Source organism: Schistocerca gregaria, chromosome 5, assembly GCF_023897955.1.
Source record: "Schistocerca gregaria isolate iqSchGreg1 chromosome 5, iqSchGreg1.2, whole genome shotgun sequence".
NCBI lineage: Eukaryota > Metazoa > Arthropoda > Insecta > Orthoptera > Acrididae > Schistocerca > Schistocerca gregaria.
The window spans coordinates 49,449,458-49,467,897 of NC_064924.1; the positions used below are offsets into that span (position 1 = coordinate 49,449,458).

At 36.8% G+C, this 18,440-nt stretch overlaps 1 protein-coding gene across 1 annotated transcript in view; it reads right to left on the reverse strand.

The window, feature by feature from the left end:
- The window catches only part of LOC126272391 (uncharacterized), a 288,157-nt gene that overhangs the window by 86,798 nt on the left and 182,919 nt on the right, over positions 1-18,440 (reverse strand). The window contains exons 9-10 of the mRNA XM_049975214.1: positions 16,741-16,871; positions 10,524-10,908 (exon numbers count right to left, since the gene is read on the reverse strand). Coding sequence (XP_049831171.1) covers positions 10,524-10,908; positions 16,741-16,871 — 516 coding nt within the window. The remainder of the gene's footprint in view (positions 1-10,523; positions 10,909-16,740; positions 16,872-18,440) is intronic.

Sequence of the window (18,440 nt, forward strand, 5' to 3'; positions counted from 1 at the left end):
AGCTTTTGGCTCCCATTTTCCTCTCAGCTGTTTTGGAATGTTCATCATTGCATCACACCCAAAAACCCTTATACTGCTTAGCACAGATTTCCTTTCCACCCATATCGCATGGGGGTTGTATTTCTTAATGCTTTTGTAGGTGATATATTGTTCAAATATAAGGCCATTGATACCACATCTTCCCAAAAATCTTTTTATAATCCAGCATCAGTTATCATGCTCCTTGCGTTTTCGACAATGGACCTATTAGCCCTCTCAGCAACCCCATTTTGAGATGGGCTGTACCTTATGGTAGTTTGATGCCTGGTTCCCATATTTGCCAGAAGTGTCTTCAATTTATGGTCAATATATTCTCTTCTGTTATCAGACTTAATGATCTTAATCTTCTTTCCCATCCACCTTTTGACCATCTTCAATATTCCTCAAAAGTGTCACTCGCTTGGTATTTGGAACTAAGAAAATAAACATGAGTATATTGTGAATAATCATCAATAAGTGTAAGAAAATAATAACTCCCATCTATGGATTCACACTCCATCAGGTCCCACACATCTGTAAGACCTCTGCACATTTACTTTTACTAGTCTTAAAAGGTATCCTCACCTGTTTTCCTTTTATGCATATCTCACAAGGGTCCTTAGATAATTCTGTATTCCCATTACCATATCCCTTATTAAAGACATACTCTTTCTATTTAGGTGTCCAAGTCTGTAGTGCTATAAAAAACCTTCCACTGAGTATACTGAATGACTAACATTCCTATGTTTACTGTCAATGGTACTCAACTTAAAAATACCACTTTCATTACTTGCTGTAGTTATAACTTCACAATTTTCATTGTTTACTCTTGCTCCGTGCATGTCAAAAGTAACTGAGTCTAAAATCCATTCCAGATGACAACTAACCACATTTCCAAAAGAATTAAAACATAAGAGTGCCTTATCTTTATTATTGGTCCCTCTCTCTGGACTATCAGACATACCTCTTTTGCTGCATCTCTGACTTTGAGTTTACTTTTTCTGTGCACTGAGATGCAATATGTACTTTCTTCTGACATCTATAACACCTCACTGATCTCTTCCTTTTGTTTTTTTGAACAAAGAGCAGATGTAGTTTCCTTCTCCAATTCATGACAGCTTGAAGTACTCTTTACATCTTGTAGGACTTTCACTTTAACTCTGTTGCGCATTATCGGTATACCTGAGCTTTCCAGTGCCCCGATTATCATAAGCACATGCCTTTCAGGCAGTCCTGCCAACAGTAGTATCCCAACCCATTCGTTAGCAATCTCAAACCCAATGTTTCTCAGTCAGTTTGACATGGCTATTCTTTTGATTATATATTTATCTACACCCTTGCATTTGTCCAGCTGAGTGGTAATTAACTTACATAACAATCCTACTTTCCTTGTAAGACCTCCATCCTCAAATGCACTTTTGTAATTTGTCCCAGACTTCTTTTGCTGTCACAGCTTTTTCAACGTGAAGATAATTCACTGAGTCAACCAGTAACATCAACTTCTTTTACTGTCACAGCTTTTTCAACGTGAAGATAATTCACTGAGTCAACCAGTAACATCAACTTTGATTTTGCTTTCCTATCCTTACTTGAATAATACTGATCTGTGGACTTCATTGTCCCATAGGTCATCCAAACACAAATACGCTTCTACTGCAAATTTCCATGTTGCATAGTTTTTGCAACCCATAAGTCTTTCAATCTGCAGAATTTGTGCCATGCTCATTTCAATGATAACTTTGATCTTTCTTAACATAAAGAATAACACCAAAGAATAATACAAAAGAGTTTCATACATATTGTAAGGATAACTTGTACTTCACACAAGTGCACTACTTGGAACTTTTCCAATGCTTTCTCGCTACTATAGTATGGATATACTTATACCAAATGCATCACTGGGCCCATAACCTCTTAGAGTCAACACAGCTGAATAAGTAATAGTGAGTAAAAGACTTTTAGTGCCAGTATCAGTAGAGAGGATATATAATGTAGACTGGCACTGGCAAGGAAAGCGTTTCTGAAGAGAAATTTGTTAACATCGAGTATAGATTTAAGTGTCAGGAAGTCATTTCTGAAAGTATTTGTATGGAGTGTAGCCATGTATGGAAGTGAAACATGGACAATGAATAGTTTGGACAAGAAGAGAATAGAAGCTTTTGAAATGTGGTGCTACAGAAGAATGTTGAAGATTAGGTGGGTGGATCACGTAACTAATGAGGAGGTATTGAATAGGATTGGGGAGAAGAGACGTTTGTGGCACAACTTGACTAGAAGAAGGGATCGGTTGGTAGGACATGTCCTGAGGCATCAAGGGATCACAAATTTAGCATTGGGGGGCAGTGTGGAGGGTAAAAATCGTAGAGGGAGACCAAGAGATGAATATACTAAGCAGATTCAGAAGGATGTAGGTTGCAGTAGGTACTGGGAGATGAAGAAGTTTGTACAGGATAGAGTAGCATGGAGAGCTGCCCTCGGGAAAAATTACGGCTGTAGTTTCCCCTTGCTTTCAGCCGTTCGCAGTACCAGCACGGCAAGGCTGTTTTGGTTATTGTTACAAGGCCAGATCAGTCAATCATCCAGACTGTTGCCCCTGCAACTACCGAAAAGGCTGCTGCCCCTCTTCAGGAACCTCACGTTTGTGATCACAAGGTCATTGTAGCTAGGCTCAATACCATTTCTTCCAAATCCATCAGAAACAAACGCAAAATAATTTTATTTAAAAAAGCGGATAAAGTGCCACTAGAAGCCTTCCTAAAAGACAATTTCCATTCCTTCCGAACTGACTATGCGAATGTAGACGAGATGTGGCTCAAATTCAAAGATATAGTAGCAGCAGCAATTGAGAGATTCATACCTCATAAATTGGTAAGAGATGGAACGGATCCCCCGTGGTACACAAAAAAGGTCCGTACGCTGTTGCAGAGGCAACGGAAAAAGCATACGAAGTTCAGAAGAACGCGAAATCCCGAAGATGGGCTAAAATTTACAGACGCGCGAAATTTGGCACGTACTTCGATGCGAGATGCCTTTAATAGGTTCCACAACGATACATTGTCTCGAAATTTGGTAGAAAATCCGAAGAAATTCTGGTCGTATGTAAAATACACAAGCGGCAAGACGCAGTCAATACCTTCGCTGCGCAGTGCCGATGGTACTGTTATCGACGACTGTGCCGCTAAAGCGGAGTTATTGAACACAGTTTTCCGAAATTCCTTCACCAGGGAAGACGAATGGAATATTCCAGAATTTGAAACACGAACATCTGCTAGCATGAGTTTCTTAGAAGTAGATACCTTAGGGGTTGCGAAGCAACTCAAATCGCTTAATACGGGCAAGTCTTCAGGTCCAGATTGTATACCGATTAGGTTCCTTTCAGATTACGCTGATACTATAGCTCCCTACTTAGCACTCATATACAACCGCTCGCTCACCGATAGATCTGTACCTACAGATTGGAAAATTGCGCAGGTCGCACCAGTGTTTAAGAAGGGTAGTAGGAGTAATCCATTTAACTACAGACCTATATCATTGACGTCGGTTTGCAGTAGGGTTTTGGAGCATATACTGTATTCAAACATTATGAACCACCTCGAAGGGAACGATCTATTGACAAGTAATCAGCATGGCTTCAGAAAACATCGCTCTTGTGCAACGCAGCTAGCTCTTTATTCGCACGAAGTATTTGCCGCTATCGACAGGGGATCTCAAGTTGATTCCGTATTTCTAGATTTCCGGAAAGCTTTTGACACCGTCCCTCACAAGCGACTTCTAATCAAGCTGCGGAGCTATGGGGTATCGTCTCAGTTGTGCGACTGGATTCGTGATTTCCTGTCAGGAAGGTCACAGTTCGTAGTAATAGACGGCAAATCATCGAGTAAAACTGAAGTGATATCAGGTGTTCCCCAGGGAAGCGTCCTGGGACCTCTACTGTTCCTGATCTATATAAATGACCTGGGTGACAATCTGAGCAGTTCTCTTAGACTGTTCGCAGATGATGCTGTAATTTACCGTCTAGTAAGGTCATCCGAAGACCAGTATCAGCTGCAAAGCGATTTAGAAAAGATTGCTGTATGGTGTGTCAGGTGGCAGTTGACGCTAAATAACGAAAAGTGTGAGATGATCCACATGAGTTCCAAAAGAAATCCGTTGGAATTCGATTACTCGATAAATAGTACAATTCTCAAGGCTGTCAATTCAACTAAGTACCTGGGTGTTAAAATTACGAACAACTTCAGTTGGAAGGACCACATAGATAATATTGTCGGGAAGGCGAGCCAAAGGTTGCGTTTCATTGGCAGGACACTTAGCAGATGCAACAAGTCCCCTAAAGAGACAGCTTACACTACACTCGTTCGTCCTCTGTTAGAATATTGCTGCGCGGTGTGGGATCCTTACCAGGTGGGATTGACGGAGGACATCGAAAGGGTGCAAAAAAGGGCAGCTCGTTTTGTATTATCGCGTTATAGGGGAGATAGTGTGGCAGATATGGTAAGCGAGTTGGGATGGAAGTCATTACAGCATAGACGTTTTTCGTCGCGGCGAGACCTTCTTACGAAATTTCAGTCACCAACTTTCTCTTCCGAATGCGAAAATATTTTGTTGAGCCCAACCTACATACGTAGGAATGATCATCAAAATAAAATAAGAGAAATCAGAGCTCGAACAGAAAGGTTTAGGTGTTCGTTTTTCCCGCTCGCTGTTCGGGAGTGGAATAGTAGAGAGATAGTATGATTGTGGTTCGATGAACCCTCTGCCAAGCACTTAAATGTGAATTGCAGAGTAGTCATGTAGATGTAGATGTAGATGTAGATGTAGATGTCTGGCCTCTCAACAGATACCCCTCCGTGGTGGTTGCACCTACGGTACAGCTATCTGTATTGCTGAGGCACACAAGCCTCCCCACCAACGGCAAGGTCCATGGTTCATGAGGGGGGGGGGGGGGGGGGGGGGGGGAGAGGTCTATTATATTTTACATTATGCACACCAGCAAAATGGTCCAGTATTCTTGTTGTGAACTTTGCTGCAACCTCACACAAAATTTATTGTTTACACAATTCCAACAATTTACTAGTTATGATGAGATAAACATTTTTGGTGTTAAAATCAAACTTTTAGGTGAAGTGTTGGAGCAAACCTTTTATTATTGTTTGTTGGTAGCTGCTTTGTCACAGATGCTATGCTGAAGGACATTTTCATTCTACCTATTTATGTAAATCATTTTTGTATGCAAAGACAAGAGAGGTTTATTCCATTATCACTGTTCTGTGTGCTTGTGTGAGTTCTTAGCTTTCATCATTCTTTACTAGTTAACTTCAACGGCCATTGCTTACACATCTTCTTTTTGTGTATCTTGTAAACTTGTCTAATGCTATGCCCATGTATGTAAAATTAAGTGTCATGAACACAAAATGAAAATATGGTATTACAGGTAGTAAATAAAGAAAAAAAGTATAATATTTTTTTTGAGAGAACTGCTATTATAAAGAAGAGGGAGAAATTGCTCATTAAAGGTGGTAAATAACTGTTGTTTGTCTACTTTTGTACACTTAATATCTAGATGAGTATGACCATGAAAAGTGACTCTACTGAAAATTGAGTTGGGAGGAGAAGAATATTATTGTTGTCTTGAGGCTTTATGATGCTCAGCATCATTGTTACTAATGGATGTAAAAAATTATCAAGGATGACTGAACTTCAAAACTAATAAAATCTGTAATTTCAGTATATCAGAAAAAATAAATGGGCATACACAAACACCATCAGCTTGTTCCCGACATGATAATGGGTCCTTTCAGACAGACAAACATGCAAGGAGGCAGCAGACATTGTGTACACAACATTTGGAGGACTGGGCTCTGACTCTCTACCATTTTCATCTGCTAGGCCATACAAAAACACCATTGGCTTGTTCCCAACAAAAATAATGGACCATTCTGCTGCTCACAGTATGCTGCATCAATCACACAGCCTGCAAAACATAAGAAACACATGGCATATCGTCATAGGAACTGTTATTCATCAGCACCATCTACCATGACAATGATGCATTTCCAGACACAAGTTCGTAGGATCTTTTTTCCTCCATTTCCAGTCAGGAATCAGTCCCTGCAATCTGTCAGTTTTATTAATGTTCACATCATATAAAAATAAAGATCTTAGATAACTTAAAATATTATAAATGAAGTTAAAAGTTTGCATTAGAGAGAGAAAAATTAAGGAAACCCATTAAAGGCAGAATGCGGTATGCTGCATAGAACAATAATGAATGATAGGAATATATTCAGTGCATGCTGAAGGTCATTCTGTCTCAAATGTAAGATCAGTGGTCACAATGACGAGGCTCATTTTAACTCAGATGTGGAAGGCCAGAAGAAGAAGAGAAAGATGATGATAAAGAAGGAACTCATTGTTAACAGTTGCTTTTAATTGTTGAGCAATAAACTGATCCACTTGTGAGAGAGGCCTCATATACCACACTGTGTATAGGAAACCATTAACCCTCAGTGGGTACTCTTAACTATAAGCTTCCATATATCACTGAAACAAAAAGCTGTGGTCAGCTGTGGGAAGAGAGTGCAGATCACACCTGTCTATGAGAAAGGCAGCAGAAATGATCCACAAAACTTCAGTCCAATATTCCTGACATCCATTTGCTGTAGCATCCTAGAACATATCTGTGCTGAAATGTAATAAGGTGTCTCCAGCAGAATGACCTCCATGCTAAACAGCATGGCTTCTGTCTAATGATGATAATGATAATGTTGATGATAGTTTTGTCCACAGCTGATATTTATGTGTTGTTGCATTGAGAATATCTACTTGGTTAGGTAAATTATTTGTTTATATGAAATTTATAAGTGCCTCCTTGTTCGCACTTGCACAAAATGAATGTAGCTCAGTTCCTTACAAGGGCGCCAGAAGTTGATGAAACACTTTAAATTATGGAGTGTAACAGTTCTACCAAAGGCAGGAAGAAGCATATGCAAAAATCATTTTGAACCAGAGTGAGGAATTGACACCCCATAATTGCATGGTGAGATCAATTGGACCTTATGCATCTTGAAAATCAATCACAGAAACAAAGAAGCTCGTCTCCCCATGAGAACCAAAGACTTCATTATGGCACATTTCAATGGAATGATGGGTTATGTAGATGAGATGTTTTTTAGCAACAAATGTCATTATTTGCAGAATGAGATTTTCACTCTGCAGCGGAGTGTGCGCTGATATGAAACTACCTGGCAGATTAAAACTGTGTGCCCGATCGAGACTTTACCTCGGGACCTTTGCCTTTTGTGGGCACTTGCACTTGCCCATGAAAGGCTAAGGTCCCAAGTTCGTGTCTCGGTCGGGCACACAGTTTTAATCTGCCAGGAAGTTTTGTGTCATTATTTGCAGCTTGTGAAATTGGGCAATAAATATTACACTCGGCACTGCTTCAGTGACAACTGAAAGAATAGTCATAAAACTGGAAGCTGTACTTGTAAACACCATATTTGGTTCTGGCACATGTTTGGGGTGAAAAGGCTTATCAAAACCAACAGTCAAAGTACTTCACCAATGGAGAATCCCTTTGAGGCCCTATTAACACTGTTGATGAGAATATGCTACAAGTAAAAGTAACATCAAAATCTGAAGTGACTTTGAGTTCTGGTAATTATGTACTTCAGATGAGGATCACAAGAAGCCTGACCTCTATATCTTAATGTGATAGCTGTTAAGCAACATGATCCTGCAAACCTATACAGTTACACAGAGTTAATTCTAAGATTAAGGTGTTCTGGAAGATGTTACTATATTTCATGCAGAGCTGCACCTTCTTACAAGGTTACCGCAACCTCACGATAAGGAAATAACTTTTCTTTTACCTGATGATTGAGATCTCAATCTGCTTTGATGTGACAGTCTACCTAATGATGTGAAAGATCTGGGTCACTTGTTAAGACTTGTTCACTTGAAGACAAGACATGGACAATACACATTAGAGACCTTAATTGCAGGTTCACAATATGAGTAAGCTGGTGACTGTTCAGACTGTTCAGTTTGTTAGAGGAGCAGAGTTTGGATATATTATACATACAAGAGCCTTGCATGGGTAATGCTGTAATATCTTATTTCCCAGTCCCACTACAGTATTCCACAGACTGCAAGCCACAATTCCACTGTGAATGATCTCAATGTCATCTCATTTGATCTGGGAATTCCACATCCTGCCTGGAATGCCTAAATTTCCATGGAAACTGCTTTTGACCTCACACATGCCAATTGGATTCTCCTAGCTTGTGTAATAGTCATTTCCACTGCACTCTCACATAGAATAAACATCATAATTTCAATCAAGCATGTGATCTCTTCAAGAAACTCTGCAGCATCACCAGTGAATTTAACCTTTATACATGGATGGTAGACAATAAGAATGGCAACCCTATCAGAGACAAGGAAAAGTTGTTTTCTGGAACTAACAAAAGGACCAATGATCAAGCAGTTAAACAACTTACAATGGGGTCTAAAATCTTACACAGGAAAACAGAGAACACAATTCAACATCTTAAAAATTATAAATCCTCTCATCTGGACAATATATATGGGGAAATGATCAAAGAAATGGGGCAGGAAGTGTTATTGTGCTGAATTCACTGTGTAAATAGACATGGGAAAATGGGGAGTGGCTGGAAGAATGGTCAAAGTCTCTCTTCAGCCCTGTGCATAAGAAAGGGCCAATCAGGAACTGCTGTAAAAATAGAAGTATTGCTCTCATACCTCACACAAGCAAAATTTTGCTCTACATCTTGATCAAGTTTTTGAACCCGCACATTCAGCCTCACATATCCCAAAATGAGCAGGTTTTGTTGAACAAGAAGGAACTTGTGAACAGATCCTCAAAATACAAGTAATTGAGAAATTGCAAGAGTTATATTTTCTTGTGTTCAACTGCCTCCTTGACTATACAAAGGCATTTGACTGTGTTGTCTGGGAAAAGTTGCAACAGGTGCTTGCAGAGTTCAATGCCCCACCACATTTGATAGCACTGATAAGAACTCTTCACAGTTGTGAAGACAAATGCTGACTTGTCTGATTTCTTCAGCATATCAAAAATGTAAGACAGGGTTGTGCCCTACTTCTCCCTCCCCTACCACACCATAAAAATAAATAAAAAATAGAAATAAAATAAAAATGTACAATAACCATACGAAACTTGTCAGGAAAGCTCTTGATGGTTGGACTAATGTCATCTCAAGTGGTGTAAGAACTATTAGCAAACTTCTGATTTGCAGATAACACCATGCTCTTGGCCAGAAGTGAAGAAGAATTTTCTGTGCTAGTAAAGACATTAGCCTGTCATATTGATTAGACATCAATCTTGGCAAGTCCAAACTCATGATAAATGATTGAAGAGGTCATTTCCAACTCACAGGTTGATTAAATGAATTGGAAGCCATGCACATTCTTTTGTGTATCTTGTGTCAACCATTTGAGACCAAGATGTTGTGAAGATGAGATAAGAAGATGGATCATGCTAGGGTGGGTGTCTGAAAAATCACTATGATCTGGCAAAAAAGACCGATAACAAACTGTATGAAAATCTGGCTTCTTGAAAAACACTCATGTTTTCCATCTTCTTTTACTGTTGAGGAACATAGAACCTTAAAGACAGAGACAAGCAGTGTATTGACATATTTGAGCTTCGGTGCTGCACATAAAATGGAATGAAAGATGAACTAATTTATTCATTACTGAGCAACTCAGCATCTCCAGACGCCTTTCTTCTCATATCAACCAAAAAATTCCCCAGTTCTTTGCCATTCTATGAGAAAAGATGGAGAAAATAATAATGGAAGGAAAGATCGAGGCACAAGACTGAAGGGGTAGCAGGTGCATAAATCAAATTGAGAAGTCTTCAGTCTACCTCTTAACAAGGTTCTAGGTAAAGCTGGTAACCATCCAGGTTGGAGACCCTTGCTTCATGTGGTCATGATGCTCAGAATGAGTCAAGCAACTTGTGATGATGATAATGGATGCAGTGTTGACTATAGAGTTCATCGTCTAAGGGAAGTGTTGCCAACTGGTACAAAGTAGATAAGACAGTGTAGTAGTACAGGTGTATTTGTGTGTATAAATGTATGTGTAATAATTAGATCTGAAGAAGAACACTGACTAAAATATTAATGACATGTTCAGTCTTGTTTACATGCCTATGAAACATTCAAAGCCTCAGCTGTATGGTGAGCTGCCACCTTTATTCCTACCAGTAACTCAATAAGTAAAGTATTTTCACTTGCATTAAACATGTATAATTTGTCAATATTACACCCATTTCCTCATTGTCCATGTTCATCCTTGGTCTTAGTAAATATATACTCTCATACTTTCCACAAGTGATCTTGAATAATCCATAGATAACCTAAGAAGGACACAATAATGCCCCATGATAAGTAAAATGAAATTTACACGTAGGCAATATAAAAATATTGGCACAAATATATACATGTAATACATCCTACCTGTTTATAATAGTCATCCAGGTAAGTGTTATTTAGCAGGAAGCTTTCCCAATTATATGGTGCAAGGCTTATGTTTCTTAGTTGTTCAAAGACTTCTGTTTTGGATTCTTGATCAAGCCATGTTGCATTCTCAAATTCATCATTTAAAGTATCTTTGAGGAGTGTGAACGTTGCTCTGGCACGATTCTCCATTCTTCTAAGGTCTTCAGGACTAAAGCTTCGAAGGTATGCTGAAGAGGCAGCTTGTGACATCAGGTTGTATGCAACATCTTGACAGTATGCTTCACGATCGCATAAATTGTGCGGTTCCACAAGATCTTCAACAAGTCTCTGTGCTGCATAGGCCAAAAGAGCATTACTCAGGTCTTTAGCAAATGGATGCTCACTGTAACAAACATCAGTGTCAGTGAGTAAAACTTTTGTAAATATTGATAAGAGATAACATCTGCCTATGACAGTCAGTATTCATGAAACATGAAAGCACTTCTTTGGATAAATGATAATAGGTTAGGTTTTCAGGTCCTGTGACAAATTTTTACAGTAAATGATAGATGTAACTCTCCAGATATGACTAAATTGTATCTCTTATTCACAACATATTCTGAGATGTCATGCTACAAGGTTCATCATGAATACATGTTTTTTTCTGCTAATTTCTACTTTAATAGTGTATACACATTTTGTAAACTGTTGTCCAATCACTGGAGACTTGCACTTGGCAAATTGTTTTAACTTACAACCTTTCATGAGTGATGCAATAGCCAACAGAGCTATACTTAGGAAGTACATAAACAAAAAGACAAAATTATGTGTACAATTCTGAAATTTTATTAAGTAGTAAAAATGTAAACACCTGTAGATGAATGAAATAAGGGAGTGGAATCATTTCAAGTGGTGACCTTTACATGACAGTAATGGACAAACTTAGAGATTAAAAGAACCATTTTTACAGCACAGAAGTAACTTATTAACAATGAAATATCTGAAATATTCACTTTGTACATGTAAAGGTTATTTTACAATGTGTTCATAATCAATGTACCAAAATATGTATCAAGAGACAAATACTGAAAATACTGTGAACTAATGAAGCATGAAAGTAAGGAGAACAGTCTATGGAAAAAGTGAGTCTGATGACAGAATTAAACTGAAGCATATATTCATTGACAACTTACTTCAAAACATCTATCTGGCAGCACACCCATATGCTTTGATGAGAGAGGTGATGCATTGTGGCGACACACTGAAACAAACATGGAGTCTGCCTAACTCTGACTGAGCCATTCCTCAAACTCATGGAGACTGGTCAAACCTGGGTCCAAGGCAAGCACATCTTGCTCTATGGCAATTCAGATGAACTCTGTAAGATGGAGGTCACGTGACCTTGAAGATACATTTAGTGTACATGGTGCTGCAGATGAAGAAAGAGATGTCTATGACTGAACGGTGGGTTCTTGTTCATTTGCTAGCATGAAGGAAACAGTGCAATGTTACAGTGCTCACATCAAAAAGCCAAATGTTCAACAGTTCAATGTGTAAGAAATGAGAAAAACATATTATCAAAGGCATCTTATGTATTAGTTCCAGTTTCTCACTACATGAAAAGCGTGTGGGAGTGACACTGAAATTCATGGATGACAACTAACCTTGGACATGATGTGACTCTTTTAAGCATAGAAGCAACAGAATAACAAACTCCAGTAAACTTAAAAGACTTTATTATTAAGTAACTGCAGAGCAACATAGGAAAAATTAAAAATGTTGTTTAATTGTGGGCTGTGTTTCCCATGAAGATATGCCATGAACAAAGCATGGATAACTACAGAAATATATGTACCTCGTGAAACAAAAAGGAAACTATATCAGTCAATCAGAAACAGTGTTAGCACATTACAAGACATACTGCAAAATGTTAGAAACAGCAATACAAACACCCAAGCAAATGCATTATGAGAAAAAGATAATAACATCAGATAACAAAATAAAGACAATATGGGATATAGAGAAGGAGAGGACTGGTATAACTAACCATGAAGAGGGGCAAATAGCATTAAGAGTTAATGACACATTGGTAAGAGATGTGTGCAGTGCCACTAAACTTTTTAACTCTTACTGAAAAAAATGGGGTTGTCCGGATTAGTTAATTCTCCTATGCAGTACCTCAAATCAGACATTACACACAACTTCACTAATACGCATATGACCCTCACTACCCCAGCACATGTTAGGTCCACAATAAAATCTTCAAACTGAAAAAAAAAATCTAGTGGTCATAATAAAATACAAACATAGTCCATTTAAAAGTGTGCTTTTGAATTTAGTAATGACAGTCTGTGTTACCAGTCATTTATCAGTGGAATGTCTCCTGAATGATTGAAACAGTCTGATATTAAGCCTTTGTTAAAGAAAGCAGATAAATAAATACCACCAAATATCAATGTTGTCAGTGGAATACTATGCTTATTTTCATTTCATAATGTCAAAGGGGATTTTTTTGGAATAATTCATTGAGCCAAGCTAAAGTTTTCAAGGTCAAAAAAAATTGTAATAAGACTTATTTGTCATGTGAATTCAAGAACATCCTGCAGAGGGCTGTTTACGGAACTAGGGATATTAATACTGCATCCCAGTATATTTATTTCTAAATGGAATTTGTTATTAAAAATATATTTCTTCTTCAAATAAACAATTCAGTCCATGGAATCAAAATTAGAAATAAGAATAATCTTCATAAAGATTTAGACACTTACTTTGGTCCCAAAAGGTGTCCATTATTGAGGAACACACATTTTCAATAATTTTCAAGCAACCACAAAAAGCTTAACTACCAATAAAATTTAGTTTCAGAGGAGCCTAAAGGATTTATTGGCGGCCAATTCCTACATGACTGATGAATTTCTTAGTAGAAAAAACTGTTGTGTGAGTGTGTTTGTTACTAATTACATCAAATAATGCGAGTAATAATACAACTGAACTTTTGTACAAATCCAGTGCAGTAATGTGATCTTTGTAAATAAATGATTTAAAAATGATTTTTCTATTTAGTGTTTATTACCTCACAAATGAAAATACAAGGTGTGATCAGAAATAACAGGAATTTTTGTTTTCCTAAAGAATCTTTATTTTATCAACATCAATTTTTTCCCCTTCAAGCCAATCCCCCTCAGATATAAAACACTTGTTCCAGCACTTTTTCCAATCTTGGAAGCACTTCTGGAACTCACTTTTAGTTTCGATGTACAGCTCCCTCAGTGTTAAGTTTTTATCTCATCAACAGTGTCAAAATGACATCTTTTCATGGTTCTCTTGGGAACAGATAGAAGTCACAGGGGGGCTATGTTCAGCAAATACAGTGGCAAAGACAGCAAAATGATTTTGTTTTTTGCCAAAAAATCATGAACAAGGATTGATGTGTAAATGGAAGTATTATTATGATGAAATTTCCACAAGTTGTTTTTCCACAATTTTTGTCACTTTCTTCAGATTGCTTCACACAAAAGGCACACAACTTCCAAGTAGCAGTCCATATTGACCTTATGACAATTAGGCAGGAACTCATGATGCACTGGGAAAACAGTGAGAAGAACCTTCACATTTGATCAATGTTGCTGAATTTTTTCTGGTATTGTCTCTTTAGGCAGTTTCCATTGGGACGATTGGTCCTCGGTTTTGGTGTCATACCCACATACCCATATTTCAGCATCTGCTGTAACCTTCTTTAGAAGTACTGTATCATTGTCGACTTCGTTCAGCAATTCCTGGGCAACGTGTACACGATGTCAGTTTTGGTGAAAACTCAATAATTTCAGAACAATCTTTTCTGCTACAGATTTCATGCCCAAAACATCTGAAAAAATTGCTTCACACGAGCCAAATGATATGCTGACATCATGAGCAACCTCTTTGATGGTGATTCAGAACCCTTTTCTTTCCTTCTTCCACACTGTCATCAGTAAATGATATGTTAGGTCATCCAGGGCAGATGTCATTTATGACATCTTTTTTACCCTCTCTGAAATGTTTATATCACTCATAAACTTTTGTCTTACTCATATTAGACTCACTGAAGACCACAGTCAACTTTATAGATTCGATGCTGCACTTTACTCCATTTTTTCAAGGAAAAATTTAATGCAAATTCTTAGATCCATATTTTTGAAAGTAAAAATTCCCTTAGCACTCAAAAACACATATAACCTTTACAACTGTGAACAGTAAACTATATATTCAAAACAGCTGAAAATGCAAACATACACCAGGAACATGTGTACCAACAAGTTAAAAAAAATTGAAAAGCTAATGTGTTAAGCCCACAAAATTAAAAATTCCTATTATATTTTTTACTCCAATTCATGTGTGTAATTTTTTTTAACTCATTCCACATCCATAACAATAATTACAACAGGCATCTGTAAAAGATACATTAGCATATTTGACTCTTATTGTATGTATTTATTGTGTGTTTTTGTTTTTCTGACTTTTCTGCATCCTGGAGGATCTCATCACTATGAATCTATTGGAACTAAAAGTACCTCTAATCATGGATAATTTAATAAAGAGGCTCAATTCAGCATGTTATGTCCTTAGAAGTATCTCTTGCATTGTTTAGACAAACACAAGAGTGTTGGCTAATTCAGCATGTTTTTGCTCCTTGTTACCTAATGGAATTATCTTTATTCAGCAGTTCTGACCAATAAGAGTATTATGTAAAACATAACTGTACCTATGGAAAAATAATTTTTAAGGATTTGGGAATTCTTAGACACACTTTGCATTACAGTTAGTGGAAGTCTTCATTGCTGCAATAAAAATCAGTTCAGCTTTACTGTGATGCAAAGAGCACAAGACACGTATGTAATATCTATGTAGACTTTGTATCCTTTACTGAGTTTCAGATTGAAGTAATGTAGTATGGTGTAGAGGTATTCATCAAGTTTCCATTTAAAATAAAGCAAGAATTTGTGAATCCCAACAAGTTCAACTGAAAATTAAAGACATAATTCACTAGCTAATCTTTCTGCAAATTATGTGATTAGCTCAATTCAACAACTGAAAAGTTCTGTTAGCTACATGGCATGTAGTAGTGCTTGTTGTAATGCTACATGACCAGTAGTAAAGTATCACAATGAGGACTCAGGGGCTTACAGATGTAGATAATTATTTTCTTTAAAAAATACCTAAGCAATGAAGTAAACAATAAGCTAACAATAGCAGATAATCAGCATCAGTTTAATGTAACTGAGGAGGCAGCAATTTATTTTCTTTTCCAAACTTATAGCATTTCTTTTTTAAATTTACTTGACTAAATTTGCCTGGCATAAGCAGCAATAGCATTAAATGGTATAGCAATAGTTTCTTTTTAGTTAAGTATACAGATTAAGTTTTTATGATTTGCTTATCTCTTGTTAATGATAACCTACCTTTACTCACTCCACAACCCTGAAAGATATCATCCTTGATGAAATTTACAGATATGAAAAAATAATTAATGAATTCATGACTTTATATCAGATTTTCTTCAAATTTTTGTGTATTTCCTAGATTTATCAGTATGATAGATCAGCATTAGTGATAATTGCTTGTTAGCATATTTTACCAAAGTAGTCTGCTGTCCCTGATTCTGGTTATTAATGTATCATTTTCACATGCCTGTTGTTTGACCTCCATCACGTGCTTTATATGATGTGTTTTGCAAATGAATTAACAAAAAAGAAGATGGAACAAAAAAGAGACTAAAGAAACTATTTGAACTACCTGTGTCATATCTGTCCCCTTTGTCACTCTCTTTCTGTTTCTCCATTCTTTTTCTAGCACTATTGTCCAAAGATGCATGTGTTCCGGATTTGATTATTTCATGACTGTGTTCCATTACTAAAATAATATTGTATTTTATTCTAGTGTTTTTAAGAATAACACTAACATTGTTACCACTACTATGACTAAAAATAATAATATTAATAAATAATAATATGTGAGGAGTATATCATTATCAGCCATCAAAATATTAAAATTTGGAGTAAATTCCCAAAAGTGTGACATATGGATAGAATTTATAATCTGTGTGTGTGTGTGTGTGAGAGAGAGGGAGAGAGAGAGAGAGAGAGAGAGAGAGAGAGAGAGAGAGAGAGAGAGAGAGAGAGAGAGAGAGAGAGAGAAATAAATCACTACTATTTTTTTTATATGAAATGTAATTCCCAAGTTAAAGTATTATGCTTACCTCTCTGCTCTATCTGCCAAATCCTGAAAAATGTAATCAAAATACTCAGTGGAGTAAATTTGAACCAATTGCTCTCCAATTGATTCATGGTAGTCATCCACAAGATTCATGAACAGTTTTTTCCAGTCAATCTGTAATGCATATTACTGGTGAGAAATAAACACATCATGGAATAGGTAATGACATATATGAAACACTTAATTCAATACCGTACCTTTAAGCATTCATATGAAAATTCAAGCATACTGTATCACCATACTGTATACATGTATCAGAAAATTCCTCTGACTGACGAGACTTTCTAGAGGATCAATTTCACTACCAGTATCATATAATTTATACATTTCTTATCTGTGAAAATGTTCAATGAATATAAAATATTTGTAATACAGGTACAGAAAATATACTCAACAAAATGTGGCACATGGAAGCACTTAATATTAGGTACTTTCAAACCAAATGCTCCTTCTTTCAAAACTGGAAACTTTATGCCTTCTCGTGTGTTCATGTCAACTGTTGACTGGTGCACACATTTTTGTGACTTTTAACTATCCTGGTGTTGCCCCTTTTTGGTCAGTTATTTCATTGAAACAATTGCTTTTTTCTGCTTTTTGTCCCAGCTGGTTCACTTCTATCATCTATATTGCCTCTGCAGTATCAATCAAACAATCCAATTATTAAAGTTTCAGTATTACAAAGAAACAGAAATGCTTGCCAGTAATTACCTTCATGAGGTGTAATTTCTAACATTGCTGATGAAAAGCACTTACAGAACAAGATACCAATAATCAATTTTCAAATTATATGTTAATTTTTAGTGAGAACATCATAAATTTACTTCAATTTTGAAGATAGATATAAGTATGCTTTTGGTCAAACTCTGTCTTGTACTAATTTTACCACTACTGTCAGTTCATATAAAGTTTCTCATATATTCTAACTGTCCCTTCAGATTCACAAACTATTACACCTCAGGTAGTGTTGCACTGCTGCATTCTTCATGAAATTCATGCAACTTTACTAACTTCCCTTACCAGATTCAGAATTCATGCAATCATTTGCTGCTGATCTCCCCACCCTTCATTTTCACATTCAACAAAAAACTGATTATTCAATTTTTCCCATTTATTTACAGTCATTACCTTAGAGTTTTACCAGTTCTGATCATTAGCTCTCTTCTCTTATTCCAATGAATCCCATCAGTGATTCTATTGTTGATGGTGATGATATTTAGTTTGTGGGGCACTCAACTGCATGTTATCAGCACCCATAAAAATGTCCAATCTTTTCACAGACAACCGCACAACTTTTCCCAAATGATGATGGGGACAATACAAATACTCATTTCCTGGGTGGAGAAAATCCCCAACCCACCCAGGAATCAAACTCAGGACCCTATGATCCAGAGGCAACAACTCTAGCCACTTAAAAATAAGCCGTGGATGTGATTCTATTATTCTATGATTGAATATCGTGGCTTGTATAGGAACGAAAGAAAGAAAGAAAACAGGATGTGCATAAACTGTAGTGATGAAACTGAAAAGTTAAGTGATCATATAAATTGTCTTAACTAAACACTAATTTCCCTATGAGTGATATGAAAAATCTTACATCTGAGAAGTGTGAACCATCAGCTCCATGAAAATCATATACACTTATATTTATAGCAAGACCTGTCCAAATATGAAAATGAAGTAACT